The sequence below is a fragment of the Aphelocoma coerulescens genome, chromosome 1A (assembly GCF_041296385.1).
Source record: "Aphelocoma coerulescens isolate FSJ_1873_10779 chromosome 1A, UR_Acoe_1.0, whole genome shotgun sequence".
NCBI lineage: Eukaryota > Metazoa > Chordata > Aves > Passeriformes > Corvidae > Aphelocoma > Aphelocoma coerulescens.
In genome coordinates this window covers 52,614,745-52,634,452 of record NC_091014.1, presented here as the reverse complement: position 1 = coordinate 52,634,452, position 19,708 = coordinate 52,614,745, and the positions used below count along the sequence as shown (strand labels likewise).

At 48.0% G+C, this 19,708-nt stretch overlaps 1 protein-coding gene across 4 annotated transcripts in view; it reads left to right on the top strand.

The window, feature by feature from the left end:
• Positions 1 to 12,893, top strand: part of ZC3H7B (zinc finger CCCH-type containing 7B) — a 48,076-nt gene extending 35,183 nt beyond the window's left edge. For all 4 annotated transcript variants that reach the window (XM_069002692.1, XM_069002689.1, XM_069002690.1 and 1 more), the window contains exons 18-23: positions 2,184 to 2,317; positions 3,898 to 4,003; positions 5,042 to 5,150; positions 6,819 to 6,952; positions 7,738 to 7,901; positions 8,677 to 12,893. In XM_069002692.1, the coding sequence (XP_068858793.1) occupies positions 2,184 to 2,317; positions 3,898 to 4,003; positions 5,042 to 5,150; positions 6,819 to 6,952; positions 7,738 to 7,901; positions 8,677 to 8,869 (840 nt within the window). In that variant the 3' untranslated portion in view covers positions 8,870 to 12,893. The remainder of the gene's footprint in view (positions 1 to 2,183; positions 2,318 to 3,897; positions 4,004 to 5,041; positions 5,151 to 6,818; positions 6,953 to 7,737; positions 7,902 to 8,676) is intronic.
• The last annotated feature ends 6,815 nt before the right edge of the window (positions 12,894 to 19,708 follow it).

The following is a 19,708-nucleotide window of genomic DNA, read 5'->3' as shown; positions in this document are numbered from 1 at the left end:
CCATGGTGCATAGCTAGCACTATACTGTCTGGCTTCACAGCAAGGGGTGGTGCCGTAGCCCGCGGCACTTTTGCCTGGCTTCATCTGCTAGAGCCTCATGTGATATAATTTCCACACTGTTGGTTATCAGCAGCCTGCCAGGTATGTGTCTTGCCTTTACAAATAGAGTCATGTAGCATTAACGGCAGCCGCTTTGATTTTTTGCTTGGCTCCTAATCCGCTGGGAGCATACATGCCCACTGACTGACCAGCAGTTTGCGTGACTCAATGAAGAAATGCATGGGGCTTCTTTGGTTAAGAATTTGTGGAAAAAGCAGCTCAGATTACCAGAACTACCTGAGAGGTATTTTCTTTCTCTCTGATCTCTTGTCCCTTCTGGAGACACTCAGTTTTTAGTTTTGCTGGGTCAGGTTTGAGCAAAGCTTCCTGGCAGTGCTGAGAGATATGTCACCAGAAGGATAGCATGGGGTGGATAAAAGGGAATATGCCAGCAGTGCCATTTTGTTACCATAGGCCTGTAGGTTTGGTGGGTCAGTAGTGAGCTATAGTGGAATTTCCTTTGGAGACCAAGTGGAGATTAAAACTTCTATTCAAAGGCCACACATCTGAGAGGGAGGCACCTTATTGCCTTCCATGGTAGCCCAGGTCTTACACTCTGCTCATCCCACAGCCAGCCACTTTGATGTGTTCTTGGTGGTCACCAGCACAGGTGACAGCTGACAGCAAGTGATGAACGAGTCATGTGCTGGGAGCCACCAGAAAGGTCATTCTTGCAGATGAGTAGGCCAGAATCGCTGCTGCTTCTCAAAAGAGATGCTGGTCCTCTTGGAGGGTCCTTTGGCTGGGACATCAGAGAACTGATGGCCCCTTGTAGGCAGCACAGGCAAGGTCAGCTCCTCGGTCAGCTTTCCACAGTGACAGAGGACCTTTTATATGTCAGCTCTGGTTCTACAAAGGACTAGGTCTGGAGGATGCAGAGTGGTAGTTGATAGCTGATGTGGCGTCTCCTGGGAAGTGCTTTGATTCTGTGTTGCCTGTGCTTGCTGTTTTCCCTTCACGAAGGGATGCAGCCAGGCTCCATGCTGCTGCTAATCAATTGCTGGCAGAAACCTGCTTTCAGGGACATGGCTTGCGTGTCTGTTTATTGTGAGATGCTCGGGTTAAAGTCAAGGCATGGCAGATGGGACAGGCTGCTGATGTGGCTGACAGTCACAGAATTGTTTTGCTGGTGCACGACCTTTGTGCTTCATGGCCAGCTCGATGGCCAGGGTGTTCTCTTGTACTCTCACAAATCCCGTGCCCAGGGCCACTGGCATCCAGTCGGGTTTGTTCTTTGGTTTGGAAATGAACTGGAGACACCAGCCTCATGTTCTTCCAGTGGTGATACAGAATGCAAACAGTTTTCCAGAGATTTGCTCAGAAAACATGAGGCAGCAGGGATATGAGATTGGCTCCTTTTTTTTCCCTTCTCCACAATCCATTAGTCATAATCCCAAACCAGCCTTCTCAGGTGGGGTGGGGGTGAAAAGTGTAGTGGCTGAGAAGATGTGAAATATGTGCAATGTACCTCTGTCCGGAGTCTGTGATTTAACTGCCTGTGAAACCCAGTGCAGAGGAACTGTGAGAGATGGAAACCTGCCCAGAAACGGCTTGGAAGGATATCTAGAAGAGGACCCAGCTCTGACTTCATGGTGTCAAATGTTAGGTGTGACATGAGCTTCTTGGTCCAAAATCAGAAGTTTTGCGTTATGACGTCCAGCTTCCTCCTGAGGGGGCTCTCCCAGCTGTGTGACCGAGTGCTTTCCACAGGCAGAGTGGGACATGGATTGCCCTCCCTGCAGGGAAGTGGGGATTAAGCTCTGGGGCAGGTCTCACAGAGTTTGTATGTACACAGAGATACGCTGCAGGGGTTTCACAGCCAGGCCTGGTCAGTGCTGGAAGCTGCCAGGCTGTCTGTGCTTTTGGCCAGATGTCAAAGCCCAGGAAATCATGCTGAAGCAAGCAATGGTTTTGCTCCTGTCTGGTATCTCATCGGGCCACCAGCTAACACTGGCAAAAGAGAGCTGATTTAATCTGGCTTGTCGCTGGCACACAGGCGTGCAGGGAGCTGCCAGCATCTCCGTGGCAGGTTTGGGGGGTGCATTTTGCCTCTGTTCGCCTGAGGCTGTGGTTCTTTTCCCCAGGCTTCTCCCCGGACTCCCACGTCAAGCACCTTTGACCTCCAGATGAAATTTGTGTGTGGCCAGTGCTGGAGGAACGGGCAGCTGGTGGAGCCAGATAAAGACCTCAAGTACTGTAGTGCCAAAGCCCCCCACTGGTGAGCAATGCAACCTTCTCTTTCCTCTACCCCTCTTCAAGGGCAGGAATTTTTCATCCTACCTTCTCCAGGGCTTCATTTGGCATCTTTGGAAGAGTCTGTAAGGTTCCCTAGCGGCTTCTCACTGCTCAGGGTGTTTGTCACTATAGCAGGCATTGCAGATAGCTGTTTTCCAGCTTCCATTCCTCTTTACTGTGTGTATTTGCTGCCAGCATCGTGCAGACTGTTACTCCTGGCACATGCAGTCCAGCTTCCACAATTCCCTTTTCTCCCAGTTCCTATCATTTCTTCTTAGCAAGGTCACTAACAGAGTTCTCCTCTGCACGTGTTTATACTCTTAGCTGTTTGCAGATGTCTGTCAGGTCACAATTAGCAATGATTCAAGGTATTCTCCTTCCTTTCAAATCAGTTTCCTTTGGCTCTTTCATTGCTTTGGTTGCTCCTCTGGGATGCATGTCATGTCTGTTTGCACCTCTTGACTCCTTGGGGCCCATGAGAATGTTTGGTGTGATAGAATCATTGAATCATAGAACACTTTGGATTGGGAGAGACCTTTAAAGGTCATCTAATCCAGCTGTCCTGCAATGAGCAGGCACATCTTCAACTAGATCAGGTTGCTCAGCCTGACCTTGAATGTTTCCAGGGTTGGGGCACTGCCACCTGTCTGGGTTGTGCCAGTGTTTCAACACCCTCATCATAAAAAATTCCTTTCTTATATCTTGTCTGAATCTACACCCTCTTTCAGTTTCAAGCCACTACCCCTTGTCCCAACACTACAGGCCCTACTAAAAAATATGTCCCCATCTCTTTTATAAGCCCTCTAGAAGAGAAATATTGGCTGGGAAGTCACTGTTTGGTCATGGAAACTGGCCTGTCTCACCCAGGCAGCCTGGAGGGATAGGATGGAAGGGTTTATAGGACTTCTCTTCCCATAACACAAGCCACAAAGGCACAGTCCAGCTTCCTATTGCAAATGTAACACTTTTGTTGAAGAAGAGACAGAAGCAGCAGTTTCTGGAGGAAGTAAGCAGGTGAGGATTGCTTCCTGGGATGGGAAAAAAGTAACACCTCTTTGTGCAGCTGCTGAATAGAGCTGGGGTTTTTGCTCAGGGTATCTCCTGGTGATCACTTGCTGGAGCTGCAGGAGAATTAATACTTCCTGGCACTGTTCATAAGGCAGTGCTTGTAGTGACTTGCATTTCTATTGCACCTTTCAAACAGAAAATATTCCCAAGTGTTTTTCATGGATCTGATTGCACAAGAATTGGCTGTGTCAAAGGGTGGAATGCAGCTGTTTAATAATTTGTGGTGATGCCATGTGAGATTTGGGGGAGATTTTTGTGGCTTTATGAAAAAAGGTACCCCAGGAAATAGGTAATATGTACAGGGAGAAGTCCTCCTAAAACAGCCGTCTTGTGTCTTCTCCATCATAGATGTGCATGTCTAGGAACAGACGGATAGCGCAGGGACAAGCTGGACAGGAGGATCTGCTCATCTCTCAATATTTAAGGGTTTCTGAGGTAAAGAACCCTTGTGCTGCTCTTTCTTATGCCTCTCTTGATTTATTCTCTCTTCTTCAGTTGGACGAAGGAACGCCGTGTCCTGCTGGTGATGTCCAAAGCTAAGAAGAAGTGGGTGTCAGTCCGGCCACTGCCTTCCATCCGCAACTTCCCACAGCAATATGATGTAAGCCCCATGCCCAGCATGGCCAGGTGCCCCATCCCTTTCCCTTCCACCACGGTGCAGTGCTTTGAGGGCTGCTCCCTTGAAGACCTGTCAGGGAGGCAAGCACATGATGGCTGAGGTGGGAGGTAAGGACAGACTGATGGCAGCAAAACACATCCATCAAAAAGATGGAGCAGAAAAAGGAGCAGCACCCATTCAAACCACTCTACACACAAATACAAGTTTCCAGTGTTGCTGCTAATGCATAACAAGAACTGTTAATGCATCTCTGGCTGGCACAGGGTTTGGGAATGAAATTTAAGACTCCCCTTAGGTCAGGGTTTCTCAATGTGGGTGAGAGGCGAGATGTTCAGGAGAAGCCTACCCCTGCCTTTGCTGTGACTGTGCTGCTACAGATTGTGAAACTTGCTCACAAAGGGTTTTGAAAGCAAAACTAAGAAGTCAGCTAAAAAGCCACATGCTGTGAGGAAAATTACAGATATCCAGCCTCTCTAACCCCAGCCCCAAATGTGGTGATAGTTCCTCCCTCTCCTTTACTTGAAAGGAGAAAGCTCCTTCCCCCTACCCTATGGTAGGTCCTGCTTTTGTGCCAGGACAGGGGGAGAAGAGATGATCAGTAAATATGATGTTTGGAAAGCTCATTTTCTCTGGCAATGATGCTCTTGGTAGCTGTGTGTGCACTGGTGTGGTCTAAGCAACCTGTAAGGCCACTCTTCACCCACTCAGACATGGCTGGAGAATGAGTCACCTTTGGGGACCAGCAGTTTGATCAGCAGGAGACACTATTGGGTCAGTCCAGGTTGCTCCCTGCTGTCGCCCTGTACCTGCACCCGGTCACCCATGGAAATGGCAACAGGTGCTGTGTGTTTATGTCATCAGGAGACTGGGGAAAAGAAGCATGAATTAATGATACATAAAATATCCTGTTTGCAACCTCTCCTGTGCAATTTAATGCCCCAGCTAGTTATTGAACCCACTTTCCCCTCTAGCAAGGACTGATTGTGCAGATGCTAAATTTTTCTCTCTGTCTTTTAACAGTTGTGTATCCATGCACAGAATGGCAGGAAATGCCAGTATGTGGGCAACTGCTCCTTTGCCCACAGCCCTGAGGAGAGAGACATGTGGACCTTCATGAAGGAAAATAAAAGTGAGTGGGGGAAATGTGGGCCAAAAAGTTTGGGGAGAGGGAAGACGACATTTGGGCAGTGGATAGAGGGTCTGTTAAGACATATTCTTGACAACAGAGATGGAGCTGGACAAGGCTGCTACTCAGGTGTGCCTACAGCTGCTCTTTTCTTAAATGTGCATGTGTCTCTTGAGTCCCTTGCTGTGGGACTAATGCACATTGGTTTTATGTCTTAAATTGTTTCACTGCTGCCCTCTCTTTCTGCATCACTTTTGAATTCACCCTCTGCTGTTTCTCCAGTTGCCTGTAATGTCCCAGGCTTGGCTCCATATGGAGCTCTGCCAAAGCACCAGTCCTGGCCTGTAGCTGCTCCTGTATCTTTCTTGACTGTCTTCTATCTGCCTTGGCTATCTTACCTATTTCTGCTCATATTCCTTGCTCCTGGGCTGTGGCACTCCCTGCTCATGGCATTGTATTCAAAGGGGTGGAGTTGAGATCCTGAATGAGAACATCGTTGGGTGGTGCTTTTGTGGAGGAACTTGTCTGTATTTAATTCTGCAGGCCTACCTTTTGGGGGATAGTTGAGGGGTTGCCTATGTCCTGGACAGCCAGCTCTGTGGCAGAAATCCTTGTTTATTCAGATCAACAGGAAGCTGGGAAAAAAGGGCCAGTTGTCCAGGTGCTCACCTGCCTCTGTGGTAGCTGCTGGAAAGCCTGAGGGATTTCAGGCCTGCCCTGAGTTTTTTTGGTCTATATGGTTCTATGGAGGGTCCTTCTCTCTGTTTAGCCAAACTGTTAGTTGTTGCAGTTCAAATAATTTCATTGCTGGGGCCTTTAAAGAACATCAGACCAGTCTGGGTGTGTTTGCTCAAAGGTGAATCTTCAAATGACAGCATTGTTTCAGTTTGGGGGACTTTGCATTCATTATCCCCAATTCCTTCGAGTTCCTCAGTTACCCATTTAGCAAGGAGTAAATCGCTAATGCATCACACTTAGAGCATCATATCGATGTCTGCAAACATTTGTGTTTCCATAGCCTCTCTCAGGTGCTCGTCTTGCAAAGGCAGATATGTAGTTAGAGCTTCCACCTCAAATTTCCCTTCCCAGAAGTATGCTGAGTGGCTTTTAAATCAAAAGCCACAAGAGACATTGACTGCATTTGTCTGGACAGGTTTTGAACTTAGAGCAAGCTATCATTAGGTCTTCCTCCTCTCTGCAGTGCTTTCTGTGGCCAGCTTGCTTAAAGGCTCTCCTCCCTCTCTAGTGCTGAGGGTGAAGCTTGGGCTTAGAAGGAAGAGATGGATCTGAAACCAGCCCCTGCCTTAGCTTCCTGGCTGGGTGAGATGTCTTCTGAGGTCAAGCAGAATCAGGCCTGATGGAGAATCATCTTGTGGGGTGAATTCCAAGGAGATCTTGCGGCACTTTGCCACCTTTCTGAAAAGTCTGTGTGGCTGCTGTCACAGTTGCCCCTTGACTGATAGAAGACATCCCCCATGCCAGGTGGTGTGGTGTGAATTTGGCTCTTTTCCCCATGGATCTTATCTGAGGAGGTGACATGGGGCACAGTCCTTCAGTCTGTGCTGCACAGGCAAGGGGAGGGAAGGGCAGCCCCAGCATTTGTCCTTTTTTCATAGCTTGTGCACAGGGTGGGAGGGTGTCTGAGTGGCTTCACGTGTCGTCTTTGTGCAGTACTAGATATGCAGCAGACTTACGACATGTGGCTAAAGAAACACAATCCTGGGAAGCCTGGAGAGGGAACACCACTCACCTCGCGAGAAGGGGAGAAACAGATCCAGATGCCCACTGACTATGCTGACATCATGGTAATAAGCTGATCTCTTACCCTTCATTCCTCCTCCTCAGTGCTGCCAGCCTGCCTCTCTCCTGTGCTCCAGGTGTGGCTAGCAGGGACTGCATTGCTCCAGTGGAACAGAGCCTGTATTGATGTAGGTTAAATGGACAGCTTGGAGCAGCACAGCAAGGGCACCACAGCTGAAGAGGGAAGAGATCAACCTGGGGTCAGCAAGGCTCTGCAATGACTTTTCTGTTAATCCTCAGGTCATTAGGATTCCCTTAGGTTCCCTTTTGCATGGGCTCAGCCTTTCTCCAGGGTTCCTGCCTGCTCCTGGGCAAGCTGTCAAAACCACTGCAGGCCTGTCAGAAGAGTGAGAAGCTTGGAGAAGAGCTGGCACAAAAGCCTTGGAAAACTAGAGGCAGATGTGTCTCCTTATGCCAGGGGTGGTACTGGTGTAAGGGTCTGTGCTACTGAAGAGTCCTGCATTGCCTGTTAACCTGGGGACCTTGCAGTGAGACCCCACTGGGGCCATCAGCAGGGGCAGGGGGACCATGTCAATGAACTGAACTGCCCTGTCCCCTGAGCCTGTTTGAGCCATAGATAAACTCTGACAGAGCATCTCCTCTGTTCCACTTTAGTGTCAGCACAATTCCCTAAAGATGGCATGGCAGAGAAGTGTGGGTAGTCATAGACGGAGTGGAGCTTCCAGGATGCTCTGGAAGGAGAGGGGAGAGGCAGTGCCAGCACAGGGAAGGCCAATGGATGTGGATGTTATTGCACTGACTGGCCCTTTTCCCTGTCTGCACTGGTTAGATGGGTTACCACTGCTGGCTCTGTGGGAAAAACAGCAACAGCAAGAAGCAATGGCAGCAGCACATCCAGTCGGAGAAGCACAAGGAGAAGGTCTTCACTTCAGACAGTGACTCCAGCTGCTGGAGCTACCGCTTCCCCATGGGCGAATTCCGGCTCTGCGAGAGGTACTAGTGTCTCACCTCCCTCCTGTGCCGCTGCTGCAGGGCCAGGGTAACAGGTCCAGGGCCTCTGTCATCCCTCCTCATCCTCTCACAGAGTTCTCAGAGACTTCTGAATGGAAGAGGAGTGGGATGAGATGACAGGTTTGGGTGACAGTGGGGCTGCTGTTGGATCCCAGAGGTGCTCAGCGACAATACTGAGGGGTAAAAGCACATTCCTGAGCATGTGTTGTTAGAAAAGGGGAGGTTCCTGTCTGCACCTGTGCCCTTCATAGCCAGGATGCTCTCAGCTCTCAGGCTGCTGAACAGTCCCCTTGGTCCAGTGCTTGGGGGAATCCCAGGTGCCTTATTAAATGGTTTGAATGTCTCACACCCTCTGAATCAGTACCTTAGGGTGCCTTCAGAAAGCTTGTGATGGTTAAAAATGCCATTTTGGTTAGCAAGAAGGCTCTGTCTTTCATGCTGGTTACCTGGCATTTCCTCTCTTGTGCACTGGTTTTTCCTCATCCTTGCTGGTCCAGTTCCAGCTCAGATTTTTTTGTGCTCTGACTAAATCCCCTTGTAGCCACTGTTCTTTTCGCTGCTCTGTTTTTTTCCCAGCCTTGATGTCTTTCCCACTTGCACATGGGTTTGTAGGAGAATCAGCTCGCCCTTGAAAAGGAGAGTTCACCGCATTTTTCAGTGGGTCCTTATCAAGTATCCCTTATCAAGTATCCTAGTACAGGGAGCTCAAACCCCTGTACTAGGGGTGCCCTCCTGACTGCGTTCCTTGTGCCGGCAGGTTCCAGAAGAACAAGGCCTGTCCTGAGGGAGAGGAGTGTCGCTATGCCCACGGGCAGGACGAGCTGACAGAGTGGCTAGACCGGAGGGAAGTGCTGAAACAGAAACTGGCCAAAGCCCGCAAAGACATGCTGCTCTGCCCCAGGGATGATGACTTCGGGAAATACAACTTCCTATTGCGGGATGATGTATAGTAAGGGCTGGGGGGAGTCTGTCAGCTGCAGAAACACGGGGTGGGTTTTCCGAGTGGCAGTAGCAGGGAGAGCGAGATCTGTGTCTCGCAAAGAGAACTTTTTCTTTTCTTTTGTTTTAAGATTATGAGACAATGATTTATTAGTGGTGAATGAATTCGTGAATTTGATTCTCGTTGGCCAGCGACGCCATGCTCACTGAGTTTGTGATCCATCTTTTCTCTCTTCTTTCCCCCAAATTCTCCTTCCACTTCATCTTTTTGTTTTGCCTGTCCTTCATTCAAAGGAATTAATTCAGTCTGTACTGGGCTGCAAATCAGATAATTTCACCTTGTGTCATTCTTCTGCCTTTCAATTCAGAGTATCACTGCAGAGGTCTGAAGGACAAAGCTGAGAGAGAGGGCCAGAAAAGTTGTGGATGCCCCATCCCTGGAAGTGTTCAAGGCCAGGTTGGATAGAGCTCTGAGCAACGTGGTCTAGTGGAAGGTGTCCTTCTAAATGACAGGGGGATTGGAACTAGATGGTCTTTAAGGTCCCTTCCAGCCCAGGCCATTGTATGATTTTATGAAATATGGTGAAAAGGTGACCATGAATTTCATACATTCCTTTTCTCAATGCTGCAGAGTAAGCCCCACTTACTCTGCTGCAGCCCTCCTGCTCTTCTGGGAGTTCGGTACCAGAAGAAACAGGAATTGAGGTGCAAAGAGGAAAAACCACTAGATCTGGCTTGAAACATCTAGGCTTATGCTCCAGCTGTCAGTATTGCCCTCAGGCATCAACTGGTACAGAGGAGGATAACAGCCGTGTGGTATAAGGAGTGTAAGGTAAAAGCAGCAAAGTAATGAAACTGCTTGCAGCAGCAGGAACTGGGTTATAGGTGACTTCAAACTTCAGCTGACTGTACTCAGAAAGCAAGCTGGTGACTTCTCATTAGATGTCTTTTCCAGTGTGTGGCAGATATTCAGGGCAGATAGTTTGGGTTTGCTTTTTTGGCTGGTGTGACTGATGCAAGTAAAAGAGAACCCATCTAGGAGGTGTAGTGGAATCTGTGACACACCATGTGTCACTGAAGTCCACACAGTAGTATTGGTCAGGAGGGAGGCAGTCACTAAAAGGAGCCTGTGTTTCTGTGTTGCCTTGTGTCCTGAAGCGAGGGAGGGAGGTAATGGTGTTCCTTTCTTGCTCTTTGCATGTGTTTCTGGTTACTTAGAGCTGCATTTTTCCCTGCACTGCCAGAACAACTGGGTGGGGACCCATTTAAAAGGACACCATTGCGCAGCATGGCCAATGTTTAGCTAATGGGAATCCAGCTGGAAGCACTTACCAGTACCAGAGGTCCAGCCCCCTCCTCCTCAGAGCCAGGGCAGGGAGCTTGCGGATGCAAAGTGCAACTAGGATGTGACCCAGAGCAGGGACAGTGGTGGAGAGTGAATGGCACAGCGGGACTCAGCCATGGCCTGCTCCTGTGCTGCCTGATGTGTGCTGTGGTGGGATAACCAGTAATGCTGAACTCCGGGACAGGATTTTTGCTTTTTTAAGTGGCAGCAGTGAGAAGCAGTACTGCTCTGAATGCCAGCCTAGTCCTTTCTGGTGGTCTCACCCTGTAAGCAGTAAACATGTCCCCTGTCCTGAGCTTCCCTCTCCTTCTCTCTTCTGCAGTCCAGCTGTGCTCTGCAGTTTTGCATGCATGGATGGCATCACCCACTCAAACACAAACACATCTCCCTCCCAGCCTTCATCAGGGATGTCTTTTTCATACAGAGTCTCCTGGGACAGCAATCTCAGAGCCCCTTGGGGCTTGGTAGGGCTGTATCCATGGTAAATACAATCTGGCCATTAACTGCTTGGTGCTTTGGCACTGCTGGGTCCTCCCGTTCCTCCCTGCTCCCATATCCTTGGGGTTCACCACTTCAGGAGAGATGGGATGTGGAAACTGGGAGATGTGGACATGCTGTGAGGCAGCACAGGAAGGTGCTTCAGCTCCACTGGGATAGTTAGGGTCCAGTTATGAAGTAGAGTGCTCTGCATTCTGGTCTGGAATCTTTCCAGAGACATGGTATGCTCTAAGTAAACTGAATGTGCCTCTGCACTTAGAATCATTAAGTTGAAAAAGACCTCAAAGATCATCAAGTCCAGTCGTTAACCTGGCACTGCCAAGTCCCAGACTAAACCATGTCCTGAAGTGCCACATCTACATGTATTTTTAAATACCTCTGGGGATGGTGACTCAGTCTCTTTCCTGGGCAACTTAACCACTTTTCTGCTGAGCTTTTTTCCTCTCCCTTAAAATGCGGATGGTAGTCTCTGGTTTGCTGTGAGCAATATCAGACATGGCAGTTCTTGAGTGGTCAGGTGCTGTAGTTTCTCCTCTGTCCTTTGTGGTAGCTATGGTACCTTTCCTGGTTGTCCTTGTGCTCAAGTGGTTAACTTTAGAGATGGGAGGAGACAGGCATCAGCTCCTGGGTTATCTTGGTCTGCTCTTCTTGGGCAGAGACGCCAAGGAAGGAAATCTGGACTGGGGGACACTGAAATCTGTTTTTTACTTTTAAAACAAACCTGCATCTCTAGTGTGACTCCAGCGTTTGCTGAGCCGTGATTTCTCATGCAATGACTTGTTTAGGTTACAGAGTGGGTCGCTGTCCCCTCTCCCCCTCTCTGCAATGAGAACTGAGCTGCTTGGTGGGACTTCAGAGGTTCAGGCTGGGGCTGATATGGGGAGAGGGCGAGAGGAGGTGAGGTGAGGTGGGGGAGGCCCACGATCACAGGGGTTGCATCAAGTGTCTCTTTGTTTTCCCTGATATGATAACCTGGTCTGTGGTGTTGCAGTACTTCGTCACCAGACTTGTTTTAGTGTGTATATATGTGACCCCTTCCATGAAGCATATATACACAGGTATTAAATATATCGCTCTATATAATATTATATGTGTGTGGTATCGAAGGAATCTTTTAAATGAGGGTAAAGGAAAAGGACTCAGGCCAGGAAACGCAGCATCTCCAGTTTAAGTATGAAGCCTTTTATTTGGGATAGGGAAAGGGAAATAAAAAAAAGAGGGGAGGGTTTTATATAAATAGGTATAAACTTTGAGATGGGACAGGTTTCCCTGTGCACATTTTTGAAACCCTTGAGGATGTCCTTGCAGTCCCATCTCAGTGAGAGAGTATTATACTGCTAACTAGTGAGTAAAGTTTTAATATAAGGCTTTGCTTATATTATTTAAAGGGACATTGTGAAAGGCAGGAAGTTTCACACTTGACTTCCCAGGCTTGCTTTATCAAGCCAAGAGGGTTTTCTTCAGCACATTATGTGCTCTCAGGAGAAATGCTCAGTGCTCGCAGCTCTACAGCAGATAAACCACAAGTTGTAGGGGCTGCTTTAGTGGTATGTTCACAAGACCCTGTGGTAACTCTCTCTTCTTTATTTGTGTGAGAGAAGAAGAAAATTCTGCAGCACAGAACCAAATTTGAGGGTTATTAACAAAGGAAGTGATGTTTTAATTTTATAACATTAGAAGAAAATCTCAAATACTGTAAAATAACCACAGACATTCACATGGAGCAGAAACTTATTAAATGCTGAAGGACTTAGTGAAAATCTTTTCCCAAATTCTTCGGTAGGGGCAGGGATTTTAGGTGATACCTGGCATTGGAGTAAACCTGGCCTTTACAGGGAGAAGTAAAAAAAAAAAAAGCCAACAATAAACACCCTACTTAGCTTGTATGAAACTGTATGTCAAAAATGGATGGGTTTTAGCAAGTGAAAGGAAAAGATAGCAAGGGGATGCTGCAGTTCTGAGCTGGGTAGTAATGATTTTGAGTCCTTTAATATGTCTTTGTATTAATATAATTTAAGAATACCACGCTTTACTATTAAAAAAGAACTTAGTATCTTTCATAAGGTCTAGTATCAGGATAATTATGTAGATGTTTTAACAACATTTTTGCTTTTGTTCTTAAATAAAGAAAAACCAAACTTGCTTCTTTTAGCCTTTGTAATAGAAAATAAAAGTGTGCACTTTAAACCCTCTCCTGATCCAGAGTGTGTTTGTGTTTTTCAAATAGCCTGCAAAGGATTTTTATCTTGCTTTCAGGTTTCCCTGCTGTGAGGAGGGAAGCAAAGGGAGCACGTCAAGCATTGGACCACTTTGGGTTTCTCCCTTCTTTAAGTATAATCTGCTGCTCTTCTTGCTGAGTGGAAAATTGCCTAAGTGCATATTAACAGTTTATGCAGTTCTTCATCAAACACACAGTTCTTGTGAACTCTAGGTGTATTTAAGATGTTTTTCTTTCCCCCTAGTGCCAAGAATCCATGTGCTCTGCATTAACACTCAGTTTCAGGTGTTTGGGTAACCTGTGTTTTGAAACCTCCAGTAATTTGGTCTTGTAACACCTTCATCTAGAGATTCTTCTGCTGTGGAGGCTGCGCTGTCCAACTGGGTTGGCCAGTTCTTTTGCCTAGCAGTGTGCACCCTGCTAGGGAACGTGCCCTTAGCCCTACCCACCGAGTCACACACAGCTTGGGCCATGGGAAGTGTCTGTGCACTTACTTTCCTCCTGGAAAGGATGCTGTGGGAGGAAACTGCACCAGGGGAAGAGGTCAGTGTGAAAACATTTATTAATAAACTATTATTAATTTTATTAATAAATAAAATTCTTTATTTTTCTAATCCGTCATGATGCAGATTAATCCATATTCTTGATGAAATCAAAACTGGAGATGTGGTGAAGACAGGGGAGTCCCATGGATATGCCCTGTTACTGCAGTATAAATTGGTAGTGACCAGAAGGTCATATCCAGCAAGGCCTGAAGAGACAAGATTTGTCACACATCTCCTTGATGTGCCTGCATACAGACATAAGAACTCATGTCCTTCTGGTCAAAGAAAAGACCTGAACACATTCTTGTAGTGCAGGGGGAATGAGGAGATGTGCACTTCCAAGGTGCATCAGTTGAGTACATAAAAGGTGAGAGACAGTACTTTTACATTCTGAAGTCTATTGAGGCCATGCTGGCAGGAGTTGAGGGTAGCTTTTCCAGTACAATTGAAACCAAAATTGTCAAATTGCGAGACAGACAAAGCATCAGGAGAAAAACACCTCTTTTCCTTGCAGGTTTGAGCCTCAGCTGTGTTTCTTCACTGAAATAAACTTGTATTTTAGAGAGGAAGAAAAGGAGTGGTGATTTCAGTATTCAGATCTTCCTAGGAACTTCAGCAGATAGAAAGACAAGGCAGAGAGACCCAGGTCAGCCAGGAAAAATCCAGGTTCTGTGGAAGATTGTGAGGAGCAGGGTAGAAACCCCTGAGAGGTGGGAGGAAGGCTTCATGCGGAAGATGGTTCATGCCATCACACAGCAGCCTGGCAGAGGGAGTTTGCTGCAGATGAGGATCCTAAGTAATCCTGTGACTGAGTCTGCCTACCCACACTGTAGGGAAACCTTTCTGGGCAGTGACAGCAGATGATGCAAATGGTGTCATCCTCTTCGTTGTGTTTGCTGCTGCCATTGCAACCAGGACCAGGGTCGTGTGTCCTGTGCACAGTGAGCAGCAGAGAGTTCCTGACATGCAGGAGCTGTAACCTGAGGAGGTGTGATGGTTACAGGCTGGGGTAGAGGGCACAAAGGACGTACCAGCAGGGCAGCTGGGGGGAAAAACATGGGGCAGAAAGCAATGAGCTAAACAGTAAAAGAGGCCTGGATGGGAGTGCCCAGTTAGAGGGAAGTGCAGGAGGAAAGGCTGTGGGCACGCCGGCTGAAGCACAAAGCTGTTTGATACATGGTGGAGGAAGGCACTGAACAGACTCGGTTGGGTGCTATGGGAAGGCTCTGGGCAGAGGTCCTGTGGACATATAGCCCTTGGGGCTTCCTGGAAAGCTGCGAGCTCTGGTCAGGAGCTGAGCCATGTCTCATTCAGCCTCACCTCTTTCTCCCCAGGATGGGAGCGGACAGGACCGGACCTGTCCATTCCACATAACCTCTCTCCCTTCCCAGATTGATTGTCACCTCCTGTTTCTCTGTGGTTCCCCCTCCAGGCAGGAGCAGTGTGTCCTGGTGGTCCTGGGACAGGAGTGGTGTTTCCTGAAAACAGATCCAGGTGCAGCAAAGGCAAGAGCAGGGACCAGACCAGATGACAGCTCCAGCTGACTCATTTCCCATCACAACAGTCCTGTCCCTGGCAGCTCCCAAGATTGCCCCTTTCAGGGATGCTCATCTCTGCAGGTTATCTTAAAGATGGTGGTGCCCCAGAGAACTACTATTTTTTCCAGAGAGTCTTGGGAGGCACAGACATAGCAGAGACCCAGTAAACAGGGTCATTCATAACCATCTGGATTAATCCTCTAAAAAATGACATTACCCAGGGCTGGGATGAAAATCTCTAAACCTAGATGCCAGAGTAGATTTGGCTTGCTTTGAACTGGAAAAGCACTCGGCTCTGGAGGTGCTCTTTGGTGTATTTCATTTGTTCTCAGTGGATTTCCTATGTCTGCCTTAGCAGTGGGCTTCCAATAGCACTGGGGCCTTCCAGGCAGATGGTCAGGAAGAATGAAGAGCTGCATAGTTTTGCTAATTGAATACCAAGGCACGCTCCCCCATCTGTACCCCAGCAAAGCTCTGAGGCAGAGAGGGAAAGTCCTGCTTCCATGGGAGTGAGATGGCCTCAGTTTTCCTCAGCAGGATGGCTTGAGAATAACTGCAACACGGCTGGGCATTGCCCCTGGGAGCTGTGGTGGGGATTCAATACACTAACAGTGTTTCAAAAGAAGCTCTAGGCAGTCTGGAGCTTCTCCTGTTCAAGACCATTCACATCTTGATCAGTGGCAGCCAAACTGTCCAAGCTTTTCTAAGGGTCATTTGTTTTCTTTCAGCCCACATGCCTTCCCCAGGCTCAGCTGACTCCTGTATCTTTCCATCAAGCTCAGACCTCTTGAGCTATGATGCTGCAGGATCTCTGCTTTTGCTGGGGTCCATGTTGTCCCTCGCAGGTGTGAGTAGGAAGAGATGGCTGACAGACAGCCCAGGTCCTTACAGACAGCCTTGGTTTTGAGAGGGAAGCAGCCACAGGAATGTGCATCTTGCTGTCCCACCCAGTGGTCTCCCATGGCCCAATATTACTGGCCTTGGATTTCCCCATCCTGCTTTCAACCCCTTTGTTTATTGCTGCTCTTGGCACCGCTAGACTCTGCCTCCTGCAAGAAGGCTTGTTCCGAGAGCTCCCAAAGCTGTCTCTGCCCAGGCTGTCAGGGTGTTTTCAGAGCAGGGAAATGCAAAAAGGCAGCTCTAGGTGTCCTTCCTGCCCAGGAGAGTACAACTTCTGGTGATCTCAAGGCCCTTTCTCACATTTTCTCCCTGCCTAGCACCTAGTTCTCTGGCAAATGGCACCTCACAAGGGAAGGCCACGTGCAGAGAAGCAGAGCTGTGGTGAGCCCAGCTGCCATGTGCGCTCCCCAAGAAGGGGGAGATGTCTTGGCGGGGGTGGTGGGGAAGCAAAGTTCATTAACTTTTTGGCATTCATTTTGGGGAGTTAGTTTTTAGAAATTCTTTTGCCTTGGGCGGGAGGTGCAGGCACTTCCTTCCACTGAAGTTCACCGCTTGGATGGGAGATCCCGGCGCTGCTCCTCCACGCAGGGAGACAGGCAGGCACATATGTACACATACACAGGCACGTGTATGCATGCCATACCCTGCTGGGGAAGGAAGTCCTTTCAGAGGTAGGAAGGGGACTCTGAGGAGTGAGGCCTCATCAAGCCCGTGTGTCTGTGTTGCACATTGCTGCCATCAAAAGTACCCAAAGGGCTGCATGCCCATGTTGCAGGCACCAGGCAGGGTCTTTAGCCAATGCAGAGCCCTAGTTCCACTTTGCCCTCAGATGTCCACCCTCCCATGCTGGCTTCATCACTCCTTCTCTCACCTCCTTTCCTTCAACACCTCCTTTTCTTCAAAGTAATCTGCTGTGGATGCTGACACCCCTGTGGTCTGGCCACAGCCTTCCCTGCTGCTGCTGTTCTGGGTACCCCTGCAGCTCCATAGATGTCTGTTGGCACTAGCAGCAGCATCTCAACCCAGAAGACAAGTTTCTGGGATGTGGTGCATGCGTCCTTTCAGCATGGCCATGGTGAAACTCAGTCTGCAGGCCTCTGCCAAGCTGAGAAAAATTCCCTACCAAGCCCAATGCACTATGCAAATAAATAGTTAAGTCTGGAAGCTGTAAGGGGAGTGTACAATTGTTCTAGGAACTAGTACAAGAACAAGAAATTGTATGGATGTCTGTAAAGAGGCAGTGAATGATCTCTGGCAAAGGATTTGCTTGGATAAAAGAAGAAAGAGGAAACCACTTACCAAGCTGAGTTTGGTGAAAGAACCAAACCCTGCAGGTGGGCCTGAAGCCTCCACACAGACTTTGAGGAGTTGGCTTGATTTGTAGGATGTGCAACAGAAGATGTCTCACATGAGGAGGTATGGAAATTTCCAAGTAATGGCTGCGCTGCCAATGTGAATGGTCTTGGGTGACTGAAAGAAATGGAGAAATAAAAGGAAAATACTCTTACTTCAAGAACAGCAGAATTTTCAAAGCTTCTAGAGGTTTCTACATGTTTTTGTCCTTATTTCCAAATTCACTTCAGGGGAGTGTCATCTTGTCTGTCACCACAAGTCCTTTCAGTACTGCTGGCTACTGCCTGTCCCGTGTCACTGCCAAAGTATGTGCCCCAGATCATACAGAACACATAACAGCAGATTTTATCTCTGGGGAGGCATTAATTTGACTCTCCTCATCCTAGCTGATCTTTCAAACAGAATAAGATATTTAAATGTATTTATCCCTTGGTGGGTAGCATGCTCTGGGGATGGAGGGAGGGAGGGAGGGAGGGAGGGATGGATGGATGGATGGATGGATGGATGGATGGATGGATGGATGGATGGATGGATGGATGGATGGATAATACTGCTGCATAAGCTTTGTGTCCTTAGAAAATCAGACAAAAAGTTTTCATTTTCTAAGAGGACACATTCCATTACATTACCAAGCCAAGCTTTCACTTTATTGGAGAAAGCTGAGATAACAGCAATTAGTAATAATAACCACTAATGCCTTTCTTTGGTCAAATATCACTGCTGTTGGTGCGTTCCCCATCAGCTGTGCTTTCAGATACACCTGAGAAACAATTAAATTCCCTTCTGTAGTGGTGGCCTCATAAATTGATATGCAGCCAGGTGCCACCACCAAGGACAAGACCCACAGCAATAATCTGCAGGAGTTTCTGACCAAGGAGGCATACAAGTGTGCCACTGGCTCTTGTTTTGAGTCTTAGGGTGGCTGAAAGACACTGGCAGGAGTGGGAACAGGGGTAAGGCTGCTCCAGAAGCACTGTGAAAGTGGCCCTGTGAAGGAGTTGAGGGAATACTCCTGGGGCTGAGACAAAGATGGCAACTTGGACAGACACACAGAGAACCCCCTTACCCAGCTCCTTGTAATGAGCAGGGTTGTATCTGAGGTCTGAATGTCTGAAAAGATTCTTTTGGGGCCTCAAACTGCCAGCAAGGTTGGACCTACTAGTAACACCTCAGCAGTGTTGCTCTATAGTTCCCTTTAGGCCCGATGGCAGAGCTCTCCAGAGAAGTCCCATTAGAGACAGGAGTAGAATTAGAGGTTGTAGAAGAGACATTTACATGTTTTCATACCAGCAGAAGCACCTGAGCACTGCAGAAAGGCAAAGGGGCCAGGGGAAAGGAAGGTACAAGAATTGGTTGCTTAAAGAAACCCAATTCTTTTGAATAAAAATGTAAAAGGAGGGAGAGTATGGACCAAGGCAAATGTTGAAGGACCCACAGTCCTCCCCTCAGGACTGCTGAACACACTCCTTAGGCAAATGTGCCAAGAGGTTCAGCCAGCACAGCTGGGTGGTGTGGGTAGCTGCAGCAAGAGACCTACAGAAAATACACTGAAGTTAGCCCTGGTCTCTGCCAGTTAAATTGGTGTTCATGGAGTTTGGCCTTTTCCATCACATTAGGTGCCTCCTTTTGTGTGCCACCCACTTAGGGCCAGTAGAAGTTGAATGGCTGGTTGAGTCTGGGAGAAAATGTGGTGTTAAGGGCTGACTGGGCTTCTGAGTGATGGATGGAGCAGAGCTGCTGGCACCTCCACTAAAACGGGATCACAAAAACAATAAAAACACATCTGATCTGACAACAGTGCAGCCAGCACAAGTGATGCAGTCTGTGGCCATGCCTGCAGCTTTCCAGAGACATTTCAACTTCATTCACTAAAGCAGTTCAAATGCTCTGCTCTCCATGGTGGGGACACAGGGGCAGACAGACATTCCCCACTGCTATGACTCTATTCCATAGTATAGGTTCTGATTCCCTGGGGCTTGAAGACAGGGTGGTGTTGATGCATCCAGCTAGTGATGTTACCCAAGCTCTTCTTGTGTGCAGGAGGTCATTGTTCAGGGATTCTGAATCAAGAGGGACATACAGTGTTGGTAGGAGACTTTGTGGACACGGCAAATGCAAGATGAGATGTATATCTCGTCACTCTCAGATCTCTAGATAAAAACTTAGAGATGTCCATTGCAGGCTAATAATTCAAACTGCTAAGTGACAATTTAGGGGATCTTTAAGCTACCTTCCAACTCAAACCATTCTATGATTCTATTAATTTTCTCCGAATTAATGTCTTCATTTTCTGAAGCCATAAATGTCAGTCAGTTGCTGCAGCAGCTGCTGTGAAGTCCTTAGGTCCCTCCAGACGTGGTCAGATGTTTGTCCAGCTTTCATAACAAGTTTGAGCCTGGGACAAAACCAGGGGGTTCAGCTGCACCTGGCACTGGACAGCTACCATGTTCCCA